We start from the raw sequence: 22,351 nt of genomic DNA on the forward strand, positions 1-22,351 counted from the left end.
TATTAGCTATAGGGCAGCAGTAGTAAAGTGACCCTGGACATTTTGGTAGCTATGAACAGCACTCATTTTTCAGGCACGGTAATGAGATTTTATCTTAAACCCTGGTAAGATGGTGGCCAGCAATAAAAAGTGGTATTGTTACTAGGGAAATCTGTAATTTAGGGTAGAAAACAAATCAGTGCAGCACACCATTCATACATGTCAGTATACACAGTGCAGCACGCTGTCCATACATGTCTGTAAATATCTGAGAACATGTGAATGTGTGAGGAGCAATGCCTCATGTGACATGTAGTCCTGGGCAGAATGAAGTTTTTTCCTTGCTAAGGTGGCACTATATACTATGTGGCTTGTTGTACTCTGAAGCCAGGAGGACCCAGAAGTGCAGGCAAGTATGACAAGTTTGTGTAAAAAAATCAATAAATAAAAATTCAACATTTGCAAATCACTTTAATGGCTCTGTGTGGGGAAGCTCAGCACCTGAACCGAGGCGTTATATATAATATAATATATATATAATAAGGCATTACAATTAAATTTAATGTATATGTTTAACAATTTTTTTTTCCCTTTTCATAAAAAAAATTGATTTTCCGAGACTGATATATAGCAGATTTAACCATCAACATTATATATACTGCATCTATTCTGTTATTCTCAGAGTCATTAGATATGTTTTACCCTAACCATATGGTTTATATTTACCACTTAATATAGATAGTCAAGAATAAATTGTCTTTTTAAAACTTTACATAAACTAAAATTATACATCACACTTTTTTTTTTTGATTTTTAGCCAATTAATCAAAACAATAAATTGGCCAACTAATCGATTATGAAAATCATTGTTACCCCCTTTTTCAAAATGAACAGGCATCAGGAACTCCTCATGAAAAAAAAAAAAAAAGGTCTACCCTTTAAAATGGCTTTCTTGGGAACTTTGCAGTTAAATACAGCTTCAAGGTTCTTGGAGTTTTCACTACTAGATTTAACCTCCATAATCACCTGACCAATTGTGGCAGAGACACGGAATTCAATGGGAGTTATTTACTAAAGGCAACTCCACTTTGCACTGCAAGCGCACTTAGAAGTAAAGTCGCTGTAGATCTGAGGGAAAATAACAGCATTTTTGCTTGCATATGACTGGATAATAAAATCAGCAGAGCTTCCACTAATTTTAGAACTTTCCATCAGATCTACAGCGACTGCACTTACAAGTGCACTTGTAGTGCAAAGTGGATTTGTCTTTAGTAAATAACCCCCAATGACTCCCTTTGGAAAACATTTTGCACCTTATCTTAAAGTGGATGTAAACCCATTTTTTTTTCTTTTTTATGTCATAATGTAGAGTATAAGATTTCCTTTCATTTGAGCCCAGTCTTGCCACAAAGAGTTAATCCATCTCTGAGCAATCCACTCATTGTTCAGTCACAGCACATATATAATATAATAAAATTCTTGACAAACAGAAAAACTTTGTCAAATCCTCCCCCTTGCTGTGAGTGACAGGTGATTTACATATCTCATGCACTAGCCTAAGAGACATGCATTATTTTTTAATTCCCTCCCACTCCTTTCTTCTGCTGCTCTGCCAGGATTGGATGTTCCCCACCTCAGCATAATTGGGCATGCTGAAGTCATGTGGTTACTTCCCTGTCTTAGAGATCATAGCAGAAGTTCAGTGTAAGAAATACACAGGAGAATATGCATATTGACAAAGGGAGTGTAGAGGTGGACGATGAGTCTACTGACATCACGACTCCACCCACCGAGCTCCAGACAATAGACCCACCCACAGAGACTGCAGTTTTCTTCGCGTCTCATAGCAGACAGAGGGGAAACATTTGACAGGTAAAGATACATGCAGGAGGCATGTATATCCTTATAGATAACCCCTATGGCAGTAGATTAGAAAGGATGACATTGGGTTTACATCCAATTTAAAGAAATTCTTAAATTACAAAATATATCACGTTCCCTCCGCTCTACTCATTCAAACCTTCTCCAAATGCCTAAAACTAGATTGAAGACAATGGGAGACGGGGCTTTTTTGTGCAGCTGCTCCAAACTTGTGGAATGCCCTACCTGACAGTTTGAGGGCCCCTCAATCTACTGATTGTTTTAAAAAAGGACTTAAGACATTTCTTTTTAGCAAAGTTTTTTGTTCTTGTTAGATGTATGCTTTGTTGTATGAACTATTTTTTTATTTTTATTTTTTACCAGTAGCACTGAGATCTTTTGATGAAAAGGGCATTATAAATAAAATGTATTATTATTATTATTGCAGTCAGAACATTCGATCATGAAGCAGTGGTAGCACCAGTAAGATAGTTTATAGTCTATAATTAACAGGATTGTGAAATTATATATATATATATATATATAATTATTATTTTTTATTACTCTTTATCAACTTACAACAAAACCCAATTAGAAGTTGCTGTGCTTCACTGGTGAACAAAGGTCATATAAATGTTGTGAAATGTACCAAAATGTACCCAACTTCTCCAAGTGCAGACAAAACAAAATGTATGCAAAAACAAAAGTATTCAAATATTGCATTACATAAAGTACACAAACCAGTTGTTTTTAATCTGTTAACATCCCTCATTTCGAATGAGGGCCTATGATATGATCATATTATAGAAAACCTTTTTGTACAGAGAATAATGAACACCAAAATTACTATTGGAAGTTCAAGACAAACGTCATTTTAATGCATACAGAGGATGGCAAAAATAGATAGAGCCACATTTACATTTAAAATACATGAACAGCCACCCATTCCACTACCCAATGAAGCATTTTCTTCTTCCATATTAGGTAAATTCATAATTTAAAATTGCAAAGTATAAATGTTTTGTAATCCAGACATTTCTTTCAAATCATTAGTAGCAGCTAGTAAGCCAATTGGGATTAAACCATCTGTGGAATTCGTAGTAATGATTCAGATGGAGGCAAAAAAATAATAAATATCATATATAATATATATATATATACACATACATACATACACACACACACACACACACACACATTATATATATATATATATATATATATATATATATATATATATATAGGAAAAGTTAGTCAGTGGGGAGTGGGCTAATGACAGATGTACATTCAGTCTCCTCACATGACCTTACAGTGCTGTTAGTTAACAGAAGGAGTATCAGCTGCCAGATGTTAATCCCCCAATTGGCATTTTCTGCTTAAAGGGGTTATCTTCTAAGCATTAAATATTCTGTGTTAAGACTACTCTGCATGATAGCTAAGATTTCTAGAGCATGCTGCTCCACAATAGAGATTTTTAAATCATCACACTAAACTTTCGCCAGCTATTGCATGGACATTTTACAAATGGGGATTTAAGTTGTTTTGTAAACAAAGGCAGCTAGTAAGCATGATCTCATGCTTTCCAGCTTGAAGGAGAGATGGGGGGTCTTATTGACCCCGCATCTCTCCATAAAGAGGGCCTGTCATGCACCATTCCTATTACAAGGGATGTTTACATTCCTTGTAATAAGAATAAAAGTGCTAAAAAAAAAAAAAAAAAAAGGAAAAGAGACAGTGTAAAAGTAAAAAAAAGTAAAGTAAAATAAACAATACATTTGGGCGTTTGCTAAAAAAACAAAACAAAAAAAAGCATATATAATGTTATGGGGTTCTGAGTAATTTTCTAGCAAAAAATGATGATTTTTTACATGCAAGAGAGGAGTGCCAGAATAGGCCCTGTATGGAAGTGGTTAAAAGAGTCAATATCATCCAAGTGAGTGTGGTGTGGAATTCTTTGGGTACCAAGGTCTTCTCTGGAGTCATCCCATCCTGGAGCAGAATTTGTGGAGCACACCATTGGCACTATTGTTTATGTTACTAGGAGTGGCACTGAACACTGACACTTTGTGGACATTCACTTTTTATTGTTAAACCTATGGGACTTTCATTTTGTGAATTATGTAATCACTTCAATTATTTCACATATGGGTATTCAAAAGACAGCGCTGTTACCAATTTTCTGTGGAAGTTTATATTTGTTTTGTTTTTTTTTGTTTGTTTTACACATTACAGCAGCTACCTGTAATTACCTTTACATTTTATGGTATTTACAGCAACAGGTTTCTTAGCTAGAAGATTCCATAAGCAGTCCCTATTCACCTTTACAACAACCTCTGCCATCCCAATCTGCCACTGAAGTCCCCGAAATAGTCCTGTTCAAGGTTTGAATATCATGTAGACTAAAACTGCTCAGTGCTGGACACATTCCCCTCATATACCCCCCCCATTCTTTATATTCCCAAGCCCATTCTTCCAAAATGCGATTTATGGCTTCACAAAAGATTTGCCCCCATTTTTAACCACAGGCATTAGCAGAGGAAGAACCCCCCCCCTTTTTTTTTTCAAAGCATGAGCATTATTTTTGTTTTGTTTAGGGCGTAGAGGGATTAGAATGCTTGTTAGAAGCAATTCCACCCTCTCTATTTATCCCGTTTACCATCATTATTGAAAGCAAAAGAAAATTACAACTTTGGAGTTGTCCACAGAAAAGTAGAAGGGAAATCTTTCAATGGAGACACTAGTTTTGGTGACTTGGGGGTGTCCAAGAAATTCCCTTAATTTGGAGAGATTTCCTCTCACTTCCTGTTTGGCTATGGGACAGGAAATGAAGAAAAATCTCTGCAATGGGACAGGGTGAAAATATAAAATAACTGACAGAGGTTATAACCCTCCTTTGTTCTATCCAAAAAGTTTTGCCTACAATTCTACTTTGAATTTATAAGATATTTTTGAAATGTAGTAATTAGCATGTTCCCGCCCTAATGGCCAATGTAAGGGAAAATATTATCAAGTCATTATGTGTCGGCTGTGCTAAATATAGTTTTTCTATAAACCTAAGGATTTCATAGGTTGTCTCTTAAAACCGTCCCTTTGCTACACCTAAATTGCAGTTTTTCAAATGTTTCTATCCTTTAGTGATTGTCTACCACTGAATATAGGTAGTTGGGTTTTCAATTATGAGCAAAGTGCAGCCAAAAGATGGCTTGATTGAAAGGTAATAAAATCTGTAGCTGGACAGAAAAGTTAGCAAACACTGCTTGCCTTTTAAACTACTAACCACACCTCTGCTTTTTGTTGATGGCATTTTTTTCTTTTGACCAGTAAAATATTGCTTTTACATACCTCATCATATGTATATCTATAGTCCGCCTTTTTTGACTTGAGGTCCCATAACACGACTGTGCCTGACTCATAACCAATTAGTAGCTGAAAAACAAAAGTGTTAAATTAAAACAAAGCTATACGCAATGTATGAAAAAAATGAGCTTGCATATTGTTTCAAATTGTTTTTTTTTTAGGTGTGCAAGAGGTGCATAGGGGAGGAGTGAACAAGATGTGCAACAGGTTCAGAGGTAAGGAGTAAGCAAGATGTGCGAGGGGTGCAGAGGAAAACAGTGGACGAAACGTGCAATGGATGCAGGAATGAGGGGATGTAGAGATGTGCAGGCGGTGCCGAGGTAAGGGCTGAACAATAGACAATATGTGCAGAGGGTACAGAGGTGCAAGATGGACAAGATGTGCAGAGGTAAGTGTAAGGGTGCGGAGGTTAATGGTGGTGAGTGTAGAGGTAAGCAGCATGAGGTAGGCGACAGGGTGTGTGGTGGACTGTGGCTTATGGAAAGAGGTGGGAGGGGTGGTGTTGAATGTTCAAAAACACACACATAATAATATATGTATACAAACACACACACATATACATACACACCCACACTGGGTGGGTATAAGAAATGACGGAGATGCCTTAATAAATTACTTTAAAAACCTGTGTAATGTGTTTTATTTTTGCCAATTTTTTTTAGGGGAATGGGTAGGGGTACAATGTACCCCATACTCATTTACATTTGGTGGAGGGCCGGGATCTGAGGCTTTCAGATTCTGATAAGCCCCCACCGTAGACCCCGAAAACCTATGGCCAGGGTTGTTGGGAAGAGGCCCTTGTCCTCAACATGTTGAGGTCATGCGGCCTGGTACAGTTCAGGCGATCACTCGTCCCCACCCCCTTTCCTAACCTGCCAGGCTGTGTGTTCAGATAAGGGTCTGGTATGGATTTTAAGGGGGAACCCCCACGCCATTTTTTCGTCATGTGGGTTCCCCTTAAAATCCATACCAGACTGAAGGGCCTGGTATGCTGTTGGAGGGGGAACCCATGTTTTTTTTCACATTGTGCATGGAATTCCCCCTAAAGATTTATATCAGACACAGTGCCTGGTATTGTCAGGGATCAAAGTCAGATCCCTGTTCATTGAAGTCGGATTTCAAGTCGCAGGGCAAAGTCAGATCCAAAGTGGTACAACTGTCGTGTAGTACTAGGGTTGCCACCTAGGGGAGAACACCTGCCACTGTGGAGACAGCAGAAGAAGCAATTCTTCTAAATACACTGTGCCTGTGGTTTGGTGTTCAGGATCCAAAGCTCCTTTCTGTCTCCCCCCCCCCCCTCTCCTGCAGGGTCTCTGTGATCTCTGACTCAACCCCCCCAAATCATTAGTGTGGTGTGGTGAGAGAATCGGGAGGCGTAGCTCACTGTGACTACTGTCGGGATGGCTGTTCACACTACACGCAGGGAGACTGGGTGAGCTGAGTTTTTTTTTTTATGACAAAAGTCGCAGAGGGTGGAAAGCTGTAAACTTTCAGGAGCATTTGTTTTGCTGATGCAGTGAAGGGTTAAAAGGGATTGTAAAGTAAATTTTTTAAAATAACAAACATGTTATATTTGCCTCCACTGTGCTGCTCTTCTGGGGTCCCTCGGCGGCTGTCTCGGCTTCCTCCCGCAGGTACTTCTCACGTTCATACGAGCTCCCTCGTATAGTGAGAAGCACCTGCGGGCGCACCCCCGTGATACAGCCGGTGGCTATAGCCACTCGCTGTATCACACGGCCCTGCCCCTGGCGCGCTGCGTCATTGGATGTGATTGACAGCAGTGCGAGCCAATGTCTGTGCTGCTTTCAATCCATCCACTCCAGCCAATCAGCGGCCAGGCTGAGTGGTGAAGAGCACGGCGGGGGCGAGCGTGGGATTTTTGAGGGGTCAGGTAAGTAAAACGGGAGGGCGCCGGCAGTGTGAGATGTTTTTTTTACCTTAATGCATACAATGCATTAAGGTGAAAAAACATTTACCTTTACAACCCCTTTAAGTGGACAGGAGAATCGGAAAGAGATAGCGAGTGTGTGTGGGGGGTGGGGAGTCTGCAGCCTGATTACAGTTGACAGATAACTTCTGAGCCTGGACACTTGTCTGTCTGTAAAAACATCCCCAAATCCTCAGTGCAGATAATGTGAAATCATTTATGACCATTCATCGTGTGTATGTGGTTTCAGTGTAACTTTTGATTGTACAGACTCAGAGCTTGGATAACAGGGTTATATGAATGGTCATCAATTACCTTCACATCATCTGTACATACAGAGTGCTAGGAGCTGGCTTACAGTATATAGATATGTACTTTTTATACCAGATTGTTTTCATTGAGCAGTATTGTTTTATATATTAGTGGATGAGCTTTTTTTTTTTTTTTTGATTATCCACTTCCCGACCGGCGCACGCCGATGTACGTTGGCAGAATGGCACGGGCAGGCAAATGGGCGTACCTGTACGTCCCTTTACATTTTCTGCCCTGCCATCGCAAGTGCGCCGCTGACGGCACGCTCGCTTGCTGGTCAGGACCCCCATGAGTCCAGTCATCGGTCCCGCGGACTCGATTGTCGCGGGCATATCCGCGATCATCTCACGGGGTGGCGTAACTAGAAGATGCCGTTGTAAACAGCATCTCCCAGTTCTGCCTAGCAATAAGTGACGCTAATCTCTGCTCCATGTGATTGGAGCAGAGATCAGTGTTCACTAAAAGAAAGCCCAGCCCCCAAAAGTTAGTAACACGCCCCTAGGAACACTTAACCCCATACACTGCCACCCACTGGTTAACCCATTCACTGCCAGTGTCATTTACACAGGAATGACTGCATTTGTATAGCAGCGATTGCTGTATAAACGAAAATGGTCCCAAAAATGTGTCAAAAATGTCCGATGTGTCTGCCATAATGTCGCAGTCACAATAAAAATCGCAGATCGCCGCCATTACTAATAAAAAAAATTATTAATAAAAATGGCATAAAACTATCCCCTATTTTGTAAACGCTATAACTTTTGCGCAAACCAATCAATCGCTTATTGCGATTTTTTTTACTAAAAATATGTAGAAGAATACGTATTGGCCTAAACTGACGGAAAAAATGTTTTTTTATATATTTTTGGGGGATATTTATTATAACAAAAAGTAAAAGATAATGCAATTTTTTTCAAAATTGTCGCTCTATTTTTGTTTATAGTGCAAAAAATAAAAACTACAGGGGTGATCAAATACCACCAAAAGAAAGCTCTATTTGTGGGAAAAAAAAAAAAGACGTCAAATTTGTTTGGGAGCCACGTCTCACGACCGCGCAATTGTCAGTTAAAGCAACGCAGTGCCGAATCGCAAAAAGTGGTCTGGTCTTAAGCCAGCAAAATGGTCCGGGGCTTAAGTGGTTATAGACATCGCTATCTGACCACTTCTAAGCCCCCCATTCCCCCCAGTTTGTATCACGACCACTTCATACAGACACCACTCAGAGCTGCTTCCTACCCCCCAGCTAAAGGACATCATTCCATGGTCACTTAAAGCGGAGGTCCACCCTAAAGTGGACCTTCCGCTCATTGGAATCCTCCCCCCCTCCGGCGCCACAATTGGCACCTTTCAGGGGGGAGGGGGGTGCAGGTACCTGTACAGTACAGGTATCTGCACCCACTTCTGGGGATTGCTCTCTGCGGAAAGGGGCGTAGATCTACGCCCCTTTCCGAAAGTCCCCCGCTGCCTGCTGGGAAACACACAGAGGCAGCGGGTCCATCCTTATTGCGCAGCGCGACTCGCGCATGCGCAGTAGGGAACCGGGAAATGAAGCCGAAAGGCTCCACTTCCTGATTCCTATACCCAAAATGGAGGCGGCAGCACCCGAGAGACGATCGAGAGATCGGCTTCGGGTGCCGACATCGCGGGCGCGCTGGGCGGGTAAGTGTCCTTATTTTTAAAGTCAGCAGCTGCTGTATTTGTAGCTGCTGGCTTTTAAAAAAAAAAATGTCGGAACTCCGGGCGGACTCCCGCTTTAACTTCCCTTCTCTTCCCAACATCGCTCCCTGGTCACCCCACAGACACTGCAAGAAATATTTCCTCATACTGCCCCATCATACCCTCCGCACTCCTCTCCTGTATATATTGCCCCATCATACCCTCCGCACTTCTCTCCTGTACATACTGCCCCATCATACCCTCCACACTCCTCTCCTGTACATAGTGCCCCCACCATACCCTCCACACTCCTCCTGTACATACTGCCCCCACCATACCCTCCACACTCCTCTCCTGTACATACTACCCCCATCATACCCTCCACACTCCTCTCCTTTACATACTGCCCCCATCATACCCTCCACACTCTCCTGTACATACTGCCCCCATCATACCTTCCACACTCCTCTCCTTTACATACTGCCCCCATCATACCCTCCACACTCTCCTGTACATACTGCCCCCATCATACCTTCCACACTCCTCTTCTGTACATACTGCCCCCGTCATACCCACCGCACTCCTCTACTGTACGTACTGCCCCCATCATACCCACCGCAATCTTCTATTGTACGTGCTGCCCACATCATATCCTCCACACTCCTCTCCTGTACATTCTGTTCCCATCACACCCACCACAGTCCTCTCCTTTGGATACTGCCCCCATCATACCAACTACACTCCTCACCTGTACATACTGCCCCCATCATACCCACCACAGTCCTCTCCTCTACATACTGCCCCTATCATACCCACCACAGTCATCTTCTGTACATACTGCCCCATCATACCCTCTGCACTCCTCTCCTGCAGATTCAGATATAAAGGGAAAATCTGTGGATTCAGATGTAACGGACAACTGCAGAATCAGATCTAAAGGGAAACAAACCCTGTCCATTCAGCTGTAGAAGGGGAACTATGTTGTCTCTGATGTAAAGAGGAACTCCTGTAATTAACTCCATATGATTAGAAATGTTATTTAATCACAAAATTGCTGTGCATTGCTTCGTACAGAGGTAATACACTTAATGTACTACAAAAAAAAATTAGCGTGCGCTACTCAAGTGTTTGGGTTTGGCTTGACGAAAAGGTGTCAAGCCTATGTAGTACCAGTGTGAACCCGGCCTAAAGCCCCTAGTTGGCTACTTTGTTCAGTAGGAGTGGTAGTTCACAAAGAATATTAAAAAATGGTCCCAGGGGATTTTAGCCAGGATAAAGTTATATTTCAATCTTGTGTACATTTATTCTGCTCAATGAACCTTTCTGATTGACAAGGGCAAGATTAATGTATGTAAAATAAAGCCCCAAAACAATGCACATTGAACAGTAAAGCAGCATTACTACAATCGCTGAACAAAAACACAGAACTGAAAACATACACCATACATAAAATAATTGTTAATGTTTTTTTTCTAATTCAGCGTTCGCTATGAGATGGGGAATAGTCTTCAGCATGCAGTCTTACAGTCAATGCGTCTCAGCTCATGGTCAAATATGCACAATCATATCACTGTACAGCAGATGTTCAAATTACATTGTGAAAAGCTTTAATTTGTAAATAGTGAAGAGAAAGCAGAGCTTGTATTGTCATTCATAAGAGACGTCAGCACTGAGGAATATGGATGATTTCATTTTGCCAAATGACTGAATTCAAATACACAAGAGATGCAAAACCAGAGACGTTCTAGCTGCTGTTGCTCAAAGGCAGAAAATGCGGTACATCGACATGCAGATATTCCTTCTTCCCGACTACAAACTGCTATTTTCATTAAACTGTTATTTTTAGCAGTGAATCAACTAAAAATGTGTGGCATAATTCAGGCATTCCCATTAGATTAGCAGTAACCTGTAGCAGCTTGAATTCAGTGGAAACCTAAATAATTTTACAAAATCTTGCTGTGGTGTGCTACATTTTGCATATAATGACCGGCCTACACTGAGTATGCAAATTCAATGGCCATTATTGCAGTGCAAGTGTTAGGGGCTTAGCAAACTGAGTGACTATACAATATATAGGGAAGACCACTTCTTGTGACCTGTATTTCTTCTTTACCTCTCATTCCCATCCCTCAGTGTGGCTTCTCCCGCATGGCACATTCCTTCACCCTCTATTATCTTCTATATTGAACTTCCCCAACCTGTGCCCCCCCTTTCAGCTTGTGTGCTCTCCTTTTAAGGGTCCCCTGTTTTACAGTCACTGTTCCCCCGATATTGTTCAGCATATTGTTGAGCGGCAGAACAGGGAGAAGCCAATGTAATCATCAAGAGCAGTGATCGCTGTCATGTCGGTGGTAGCCACAGTTAGAATCATTCCCTAGGACACCCTTAACCCCTTGATAGATCTAGTGTTTAACCCCTTCCCTGCCAGTTTCATTTATACAGTAATCAGTGCATTTTTATAGCACTGATCGCTGTATGAATGACAATGGTCCCCAAAATAGTGTCAAAAGTGTCCAATGTGTCCGCCATAATGTTGCAGTCACGATTAAAAATAAATAAATTGCAGATCGCTGCCATTACTAATAATAAAAAAAATAATAATAAAGATGCCATAAATCCATCCCCTATTTTGTAGACGTTATAACTTTTGCGCAAATCAATCTATATACGCTTATCGGCCTAAACTGAGGAAATTGTCGAACTTTTTCGTTTATAGCACAAAAAATAAAAACCAAAAGAGAAGCCCTATTTGTGGGGAAAAAAAGGACATCAATTTTGTTTGGGTGCAACGCCGCACAACCGCGCAAAAGTCAGTTAAAGTGACACAGTATGTTATCATAAAAAGTGCTCTGGTCAGGAAGGGGGTAAATTCTTCTGCGGCTGAAGTGGTTAAAGTAGTGCAGGGACCATTTTAAAGTCGCAGCGACTTCAGGTCACATTCTGAACAGATTCCATTGAAATACATGGGCTGTGACTTGTCACATGTAAATGAGATCCAGGGCCCATTGTCCCCGAAGAGACAAAAGCATAATAATAATAATAATAATAATGTAGCCCATCGCAGGGAGAGTCCGAAAAAAGGTACTAATAAAAGTAACAATAAAAATTATTTGAGACATAAGGTGCCAACCCACTTAATACGAAAGGATGGTAATTCCACTAGTGGCCTTGTAGGTAAGAAATATAAAGAAAGCTCCTCCGATTCCCACAAGTCCAATATTTCTTGGCCCCGATAATCTATACCTCTAGATGGTAAGAGTCCTGTAAGACATACACCAAAACTGCCAACAAGTGGATACAAAAATGATAGGCCTCAGGCCAGGTACAAAAATGATAGGCCTCAGGTCAGATACAAAGATAGGAGAAGAAGCCATGTAACAAGAGATAAAGAAGAAAATGGAGATCTGAATAAAAATAAAAATACAAAGAAAAGCAATAATGGAGAAGAGTACAATATAAGTGAAAAAATAACAAAACCTGAGATTAGCCAAAATATAAACAGAATTGCTAACCAGGGACCAGAACAGAGCGTAGAAAACAGTTTACAGCAGCCAACTTCTGTACTGAATGGCCCTCAGACCCCATATAGTTATGGGGAAAAAGAAGCAGGATATAACATTAGTATCCCTACATCTAACGCATTTGATGTATTAAAGTCACCCCTGTTGATGAATGCTACCATAGATGAGAATAGATCAGTAGGAGGTGTAGTTGGGAGCAATCATCTTGCCCAGGTAATGCCAACAGAGGGTAGGACTGAGCAAACTGGGGAAATAACTGGTAATTTTTTAGTGCCCTCCCCCCCCCCCTCTATCCGAGAAAATAAAAATATTAGAAGGAGAGGAACTAGAGGAGGGGTTGGAGGGAGAAGAAATAAAAGAGTATCAAAGAGAGGGAAGATATAGAACAAAAGTCCACAGTAAAAATTTTCAATCTTTCATTGCATATACTGGCAGAGAATGAGATCAGTCTTTTACAAAAAGGCCTAAACTTTGCCCCAAGTAGTAATGCCAATCTATTAGAGTTATTTAAGGATTTACATAAATATATTCGAGATATTACAGTGAGGCGTTTTTATGGTTTGAAAACAGAGGAAAACATAAAGAGAGATGAGAATATAGCTATAGGGAAACCCGCTGAAACTCAGAAGGATCCAACAAGTGTTCCGGAAATAGTCTGCGGCCATACTATGAGTAATAAAGCAGAGGAAGATGCCATAAATATCCTTGAAGAACTATTGTTAGAGGGGGGTATGGAGATGGAAATGTGTATATCTACACCATATGCCAACGGGATTATTGAATCCACATTCCGCCCGAAGTCGACGAAGTTGACGTTTTACCCACACCATGTGAAAAATTAGTTTATCAAAACATTTTGTGCCATGGTGTATACAGATTTTAAGAAAATATGCGAGGCACAGCACGGTATGAAAATGAATATACATAATCTATCCAAACAAGAAAGAGATGCATTATTGGCATTTAAAGAAAACAGCAATTTGGTAATTCGTACGGCGGATAAGGGAGGCGGTATCGTTATCCAGGATAGGGAGGTATATCTGAAGGAATCATATAGACTCCTATCGGATAGTGCCACCTATGAGATACTTCCATATGACCACCTGTCAGACTACAAGGATGAACTCACAGAATAGATGAATCAAGCCCTAACTCAAGGACTAATACAAAAATCAGAAAAACATTTTTTTCTAACAAATTATTTTAAAACGCCATATTTCTATCATACACTGAAGGTCCCATAAGGACGCAATATGTCCACCTGCCAGGCCTATCGTAGCCAGTATGGATGGCATCACTAGCAGAGTGTCCCAGTATGTAGATGTGTTCCTAGAACCTCTTGTGACTTCTCTCCCAGCATATATAAAAGTCTCTGCACATGTGTTAGAGACTTTACAGCAGTACAAGTGGGAATCAAGATATCTTTGGCTGTTCCTAGACGTTAGCTCGCTCTATACGTCAATCCCTCACGAGGGTGGATTAAGGGCGGTTGAACATTTCCTTTCTGAAGCAGAGCATATGAACCCCAACCAGTCCAAATTTATATGCCAATGTATCCAGTTTGCATTAGAAAAAAACTATTTCTGTTTCCAGGATAAATTTTATATGCAGATAGCGGGCACAACAATGGGTGCGCATTTTGCACCCTGCTATGCCAACCTTTTTATGGGATACTGGGAGAAATTCTGTATCTGGCAACATAATCCATTTGCTAAACACTTAGTGTATTATGGGAGGTATATTGATGATATACTTATCATCTGGGATGGGTCACTTGAAGCAGTTAACGAATTTGTCTCGTATTGTAACAATAGCTTTGGCATCCGCTTCACCCATGTAGTGGATGCCAATGTCCTAGTATTTTTGGACCTTGAGCTTAGTAATGATAAAAATGGTAACATCACATCCAAAACACATTTTAAAGAGACTGCAGGCAACTCTTATTTACATCATAAGAGCTGCCACCATCCCAGATGGAAAGAGAATATACCCCATAGCCAATTCTGTAGACTGCGCAGAAACTGTAGTAGTATTAAGGATTATGAAGCTCAGGCGGCCACATTATCCCAAAAATTTTTGGAAAAGGGATACGAGGAAAGCCATATAAAAGAAGCAAGGGATCGTTATATGAATGGAATCCCTGATAAGAATAAGAAGGACAATACATGGGTAAAAGACCAGCGAGATATCCCTTTTATTACTACTTTTAATGACCAACATTGGGCCATTAAAAGAGCAGTACAAAAGCATTGGCCTATCTTGGGGAAGGACAAAACACTGGTAAAAATCCTCCCCAAAAAACCCCAGGCTGTTTTTAGACGAGTTAAAAGCGTTAAGAGCATTATTGCTCCCAGTCGTATAAGAAATACAAAAAGCCATCACCAAAAAATATGTACCATACCTCAACTATTTAATATCATAGGTAGCTTTAGATGTAAGAGTAAAAAATGTAAGGCATGTAGATTTATTACACATGGACTAACAACATTTAGTTGTAAGGACGGTCGTAGGTTCCAGATTAAGCAATTCATATGTTGTAGTACGCAGTTTGTCATATATGGTTTGAGGTGCCCATGTGGGTTCCTCTATGTAGGTAGGACAGTACGTGAAATGAGGACCCGCTTTGGTGAACACAGGAGATTTATAGAAAAGAAAATTGAGAAACAGTGTACTACGTCATTTTATACATAAGCATGAAGGTAGCACTAAGGGGCTCGAATTGTTTGGCATAGAGGCTATATCAATGTCCATACCAGAAGGCGAACATTTTGATAGACTGTGCAAACGAGAATCTTTTTGGATTTTTACGCTAAACAGTATGGCGCCGGAAGGACTAAATGAAGAACTGGAAATTGGTGCCCTAATATGATCACATGGATGGACAGCCTATCAAATATAATATATATTACATATTTGTAAGGGTAATGTGTATGCAAGCATTCATATATATATATATAATATTTTTTTTTTATATAAAATTTTTTAATTTTTTAATTTTTATTTTATATATTTAGTAATTGATCGGTTTTTTAAAAAGGTATTTAAAAAAAAAAAAAAGGTATACTATTAAGGGCATGTTATATATAGAAAATTTACCTTTTATATTATAGCTATATTCGTTATATATCTGCTATTCTCGTACCATCATTTTATATATGTATGTTTTTGAGAATGTCTTGCAATGTGCTTTTATTTTAATTCATTTTAGCATGGCATATATTTATATATATATATATATATATATATATATATATATATATATATATATATATATATATATATATATATATATACGCAAAGTCTTTTAAATCAACAATCATTACTGTAAAGTACATCTATGATCACTTGCAAATAAGAGTTTGTTGTTGTTTCCATATCGCTCTTCCTGTTTGATAGATGTGTTTCTGGGCACGTTCCCTCTCCCTGATCAGAAGCTCCCTGTAATTGGTGCTAGCGAGGAGGGTTGGGAGGGGATTTGCATATTTAAATCACAATCAGATCTTAGGGCGTTACCTGAAGGAGGCCACGCCTCCGAAACATGTAGTCGTTACGGAAACATTCTGATACACAGCCGAGGAGATAGCACGCATGCCGAGTGATCCTCCCCCTGGCCACGAGTGACATCATCCACAGTCGGCTGGTCCGTGTGTGTGAGACGCTGAGAGAGGGCAGTGTATTCACAACTAGCAGGCGAATTGAATGCCTGGATATCCCCGCTGCAAGCCATTATAGGGAGTAGGAGGATCGGGAGATGAGGCAGCCGTGGACGCTCTTGTTTTCAATGCTATAACAATATCGGTAACATGTGAGTGTGACACTTGGCTTTTTACTTATTTATTGGATTTAATAAACGTTAATGCACTAGGGCTGGTGTGCGCTCTCTTGCTCCGTTTCCTATAGATTTGTCTGCCACCCAGTGGATTTCAGAAAGAGCAGCAACACCTGGAGTGGATTGATTCCTTTTTTAGATGTACTCTAAGTGGAACTGTATAGGTGGGGACAGCGCCGTTCTTGATTTGGATACACAATTTTGTATTTGTGACTTGTCATGAGACTTTATTTGGAGGGGGGGGATTTACGAATACTGGTGCAGAGTCTAGTGCAGCTGTACATAGTAACTAATCAGCTTCTAACTTCAGCTTGTTCACTGAAGTTTTGATAATAAAACATAGGGGTTTATTTACTAAAAGTAGAGCGCAAAATCAGGCTCACTTCTGCATAGAAATAATTCCGCTTCTAACCTCAGCTTGTTCAATTAAAGTGGAACTGCAGTCTGCTCACAATTTGTAATAAAAACATCCTTGCCATTCTGAAGCTTCCCTCCACCCACTTTGCATATACTGTGATTCTGTACTTGCCAAATATGCTGCAGAAATCTCTCTCCACTAAGTTTGGCTGCATCTATTTTAACTGTGGGCATCTGAAGCTGCTGCCTATTCACTTCCTGGATTTACACAGACACACCTCCAGCCTTGCAGCTCTGATTGGCCCTCTTATGACTGACCTCCCCCCTTTCTGGCAAACTCTCACAGGAGTGAGAGAGAGCTGTGCATGATGTCATAAGCCTAGGCTAATAACCAGACAAGAAACAGGAAGTGGGCTGTATAAGGTAATTACTGCCAGAAAAAAATAAATGGAACTATCCAAAGTTAAAACAACAAGGGCAGAAGATTTAATAAATGGAAAACTGAAAAAAAAGACTTTTAAGCTTTGGCAATAAGATCTGGAAGCTGATTAGTTTCTATGCAGAAGTGAGCATGATTTTGCACTCTCCAGCTTTAGTAAATAAACCCCACATAAGTTGATTGGTTGCAATGCATAGCTGCACTAGATTCTGTAGGCACCAGTTTTAGTAAATCTCCCCATGCATTCAAAGTTGCATGACAAATCACGCAAGTGAGAATGGAGCCCGTGCCTATCTTCCATACCCTCTGCCTGTTCTGTTTATAGTTCTCATTGCTTCCAGCCTATACCTTTGCTGCACCTCCCAATCCCCACTGTCAATGTTCTCCCCTTATCCAATGGCCATCACAGAGCAATCATACTTATTAACACAAGTGAAAGGTTACCTGGCATTAGCTTGCTGCCCCCTCAGATCGCCGCGTGTAGGTGAGGGGTCAGGACGGTGGAGGAGACAGCCATTTGCTCTCTGAGCTAGCTGCTGATTGACACAAGCCTGCAAGCCATTTGGAGAGGATTTTAACATTGTATGTTTTCTATAGCCTGGTGTGCTGCAAGCACCCATAAAGTGTGAGTACCCCGGTTTTTACCTACAATACATTTCTATATTTAAAACGATAATGCACTATCTGGCCTCTTTTGTATTTTAAATTGAGGATACCATCCTTGGATTACACCTGGGGGAGCCTGTAAATCCTGCTACTTAGAGCCCAGAGGTGGTTCAGCTGCTGTTGTGGACCAAACTTAATTGTGTGGTCACACAATAGAAGGTGAGCACGTGCGTGATGTCACGGTTAATATTTTTTGGCTCATCATCACAGAGTCACTTTATAGGACATTATGTTATATATGTATTTTTTCACTGCGGACTTGCTGAAAATAAGCTTTGAAAATATATATATATTCAAAGCTTATTTTCAGCAAGTCCACAGTAAAAAAATAAAATAAAAAAATATACAAAAAATATATATATCTATACATACACACAAATATATATTTGTGTGTATGTATTTATATATATATTTATTTTATTATTTTTATTTTCCCTTACTGTGGACTTTTTGATATTTTGATATTTACTTCAATTTTTTTTGTTTCTTTCACTGTGCACTTGCTTGACAACAAGCATTTAATTTACATATTTTTTACCATTTATATTCTTTGTTTGGAAATTCAAGTTGCTCCAACATTCACTCGTGCATTGCCCACGGCAATTATATATGTTTTTTCACCTGAGTGAGTGATATAATCACATAGCGCAGCATTTGTTTATTTTTAATATTTTATACACAGATTATGGGAATATGCTTAGCGGCTGTGGATTGGTTCTCTTACGTTTAAAACAAACATTCTTTGGACACTCTTCACGGGTAGCTCGCAAGACATCTATCTATATTAGAATGCTAGTCATGTTGGAAGTAGCATCATATTTATGCTAGGATCTTGTCTCAGGCATCCACATGGTGTCTTTTTATTTTTTTACCTGCCACAACCCTAGGCAGCTCAGGATCTACACAGAATACAGTAATTTCACAAAATGCTCTGTTTGAGAAACATGCCCTATGAAACAGGAAAACATAAGAAACTATAAAGGATTTTCTTTAATGTTTTAATTAAAGAAAATCGAGCCTGCCAGTACCAGGATTCTCGTTTTTGTTTTATTGATCGATTTTCCAAATGTGCACTATACTGTATAGCGCGCTGCCTGTAAGACAGCTTTCCATTGAGCAGTCAGCGAGGCATGTAAAGAGCCGCTCCGTGTGTGAAACTGTAATGTAATGTCACTGCTTGCAGAGACAAGCTGTCAAAACTTGGCACTGATGTCAGGGGTGGGCAGGACCAAACAGCTAGCCTATCAAACACAAGCCAACGGGATAGGGACTGGGCGGGTCACTCTGTTTGTGGCTCCACCCCTTTCTATCAGCTATCAAAGACCAGCCAAGGATAGGGCTGCTTAAGAAAGGGGGCAGGGCCACATACACTGTGCGGCCCACCCAGCCCCTATTCCGGTGGCTGGTGTTCGATAGGCTAGCTGTTTGGTTCCACCCACCCCTGACATCAGCAAAGAGTTTTGACAGCTTGTCTCTGCAAGCAGTGACATTACATTACAGTTTCACACACTGAGCAACATGCCTCCGCTGACTGCTCAATGTGAAACTTCCCCTCACCTAGATAAGTGTCAATCGGTGCCACCAGTCAGTGCCAATCAGGGTCCATGAGTGCTGCCCATCAGTGCTACCAATCAGTGCCCAGTGCTTCCAATCAGTGCCCATCAGTGCACTGAATGCAGGGATGGGGTGATGAACTCAGCATTGTGGGGCACAACTGAAATCCATCTGTTTTTTAATGCCGATCGTTCGTATAACAACTAATCATCACGCTCTTTTTACAATAAACTACTGGAGGTAAAATAAAATAAAAATGTCAGTAAAAGGCCTGCCCCTAAGCACTATTACGTGTTCCTACCCCACAAAAAAAAAAGTGTAGTGCTAACTTACTGATCAATAACTTAAAGGGGTTGTAAAGGAAAAATGTTTTGCACCTTAATGCATTCTATGGAGCTGTGGCTCTGCTCGGGTGCTTGCTGTGGTGGCACTCGGGGGGGGGCTAAGAGGGACCTAAGAGGAGGATTGGGGCTTCTTTATGCAAATTCACTTCACAGAGCAGGAAAGTATAAGGTTTGTTATTTTTAGGCAAAAAAACAAACAAAAAGACTTTAGTATGACTTTAACTGCCTTATTTCTGGATTTGCCTATAGATATCCACCAGGACTGATGCTAGTTCTGTGTTTTTTTCTTTCTTTTTTGTACTCAAACCACATATTTACTTCTTTTTGGTAACTTCCGCAATAGTTGCATATAAGTGTCTGTTTACTGAAGACTGCAAGCCAAGTATATACCCTGGATGCGAAAGGAATTTAGAAAAAAAAATCTATACTGCTATAGAGCATGTGTATATTAGTCTATAATGGTTGTTTACTAATAGGTTCATTTAAATATCATTATTATATAATATATAACAGAACAGAATAGAATATATAAGAGGTGCATGCACACAATGGGAAATGTGCAAATGTTTTTGCAACTCACCCTAAAAGCGTTAATGTTAAGGAAAACTAATGTTACAGCCTTATAGCCTTGCAGAATACCCAACCTAAAGCCCCAAATCCAGCCATCAATTTAAAATAAAAAAAAGTGGTCAAGTGAAGCAGGGAACAAATCACTGCCTTAGATACAGAAGTCAGTTGATTTGTTCCTGCATGATAACAGTCGTTTTAAACTAAGACACAGATCAATTACTTGTCAAATATTAATTCTGTATACAGTATATAGATAATGGATTTGAGTTTTTGTAGCAGAGAGATTTAAAATAAAGAGCAGATACACATACCTTTCCTTCATCCATTGGATTATCACTTATGTGGACAACAGGTCCTGGGTGGGATTTTGATGAACTGCAAAATAAAAAATAAATAAAATAGATAAAGTATTTTTCTCTCTATAATGTAAAATTATCAAAATATTTATAACATGCATACTCCAGAATGTTCTTGTCAAATAACTAAAACCTTGGATTGTGAGCATAATTTGTTCCAGAAACATGCTTGTAATCCAAAGCACTTGTATATCAAAGTGAATTTCCCCATAAGAAATAATGGAAACTCAAATGATTTGTTCCACAACCATAAGTCCTTCAGTTTATAGTCCATATAAAAATATTATAGCAATGTGACAGGTTGTGTAATTATAAAATGTCCATCCACAAATGGAAGCCTCCACAGAGAGATTAGAAGAAAAATCCAGCAGGAGCTCCAGAGTATAAAAGAGAAGAGAGGCGCCTCTTAGTGTAGCAATATGGTTACATTTAATGAAAGTACAAGTACAACATTTAGCAACTCACATGGTTGATGATTAAAAGAGGCACATCTAAGTATGCAGGCATTCGGTGTAAAACTGTCTACATAGATCATCCCCCACACCACCAACTCTCACCACTGTCAGTCTGCAATTGTGACCGGGAAGACTACCCTGCAGGAGAACGATCTGAAAGCGAGGCTTGAAGAGCTTGTGGAGTGCAGCATGGAAGGGATGACGTCGATGGAGGTGTAGGGGATGGTCTATGTGGACAGCTTTAACCTGGATGCCTGCATACTTAGATGTGCCTCTTTTAATCATCAACCATGTGAGTTGCTAAATGTTGTACCTTCATTAAATGTAAACATACCGCTACACTTAGAGACGCCTCTCTTCCGTTTTATACTCCGTTGTGAAATGATGCTACTCTTATATCAAGATATCGCTTGTATATCAAGTCAAAATTTATTTAAACATTTTGCTCGGCTTGCAAAACGCTCTCAAACCAAGTTTTTACTGCACTTCTAAAAATTTACATTTTTTTATCTCAGTTGGCTTTATTTTTACAGTGGTATAATGTTACGTTTTCATACTGAATGGATCAACTAAAGACTACCTGGTCTTAGTGTTTGGTCACTGCATTTTTTTTAAAACTTTACACATCCACTGTAAATTCCACCTTCTCCTGTGTACAAAGCTCCATGGTAAGTGATATTATACTAGAATACTTGAAGTCAACAGAAGTAATAGGTACATGCTCTGTGCAAGTCAAAGGGCTTCTCACAGGCTCATATTTAATTATATCTATAAGAAATACATTGTTAAACCTATGCATACAGTAGGTAACTCCAAATCTATATTTTTAAATGGTATTAAAACATTAATATATACAAGATGGCATGGGAATGTGGGCAATCAAAAATGTGCGTGGCCAGTAGATTTGGTTTACAAAAAATAAAAAAATTAAAAACCTGCCAAAAACATTGCATGCATCTTCCATGCTTCTGAAGCTAGAAGACATTTCTATCCCTAACCTCTTATGCGAAGACCCACCCATGCCACAGGAGATATATGCATAAGGTAATAAACATTCTACGTTTGTCTTAGATAGGAGTTAAAGTGGTTATAAAGGACTCTTCCCTTAATGCATTCTCTGCACGAAGGCAAAAAATAAAAAAAATAAACTCACTATGCAGATCCCCCTA

General features: G+C 39.8%; 1 protein-coding gene across 3 annotated transcripts in view; it reads right to left on the reverse strand.

Moving 5' to 3' along the window:
• Positions 1–22,351, reverse strand: part of STXBP5 (syntaxin binding protein 5) — a 641,864-nt gene that overhangs the window by 322,414 nt on the left and 297,099 nt on the right. For all 3 annotated transcript variants that reach the window (XM_077486344.1, XM_077486342.1, XM_077486345.1), the window contains exons 6-7: positions 20,683–20,746; positions 5,182–5,265 (exon numbers count right to left, since the gene is read on the reverse strand). In XM_077486344.1, the coding sequence (XP_077342470.1) occupies positions 5,182–5,265; positions 20,683–20,746 (148 nt within the window). The remainder of the gene's footprint in view (positions 1–5,181; positions 5,266–20,682; positions 20,747–22,351) is intronic.

Source organism: Lithobates pipiens, unplaced genomic scaffold (genome assembly GCF_037356315.1).
Source record: "Lithobates pipiens isolate NorthernLeopardFrog02 unplaced genomic scaffold, aLitPip1_a1.2 Scaffold_18, whole genome shotgun sequence".
Classification (NCBI taxonomy): domain Eukaryota; kingdom Metazoa; phylum Chordata; class Amphibia; order Anura; family Ranidae; genus Lithobates; species Lithobates pipiens.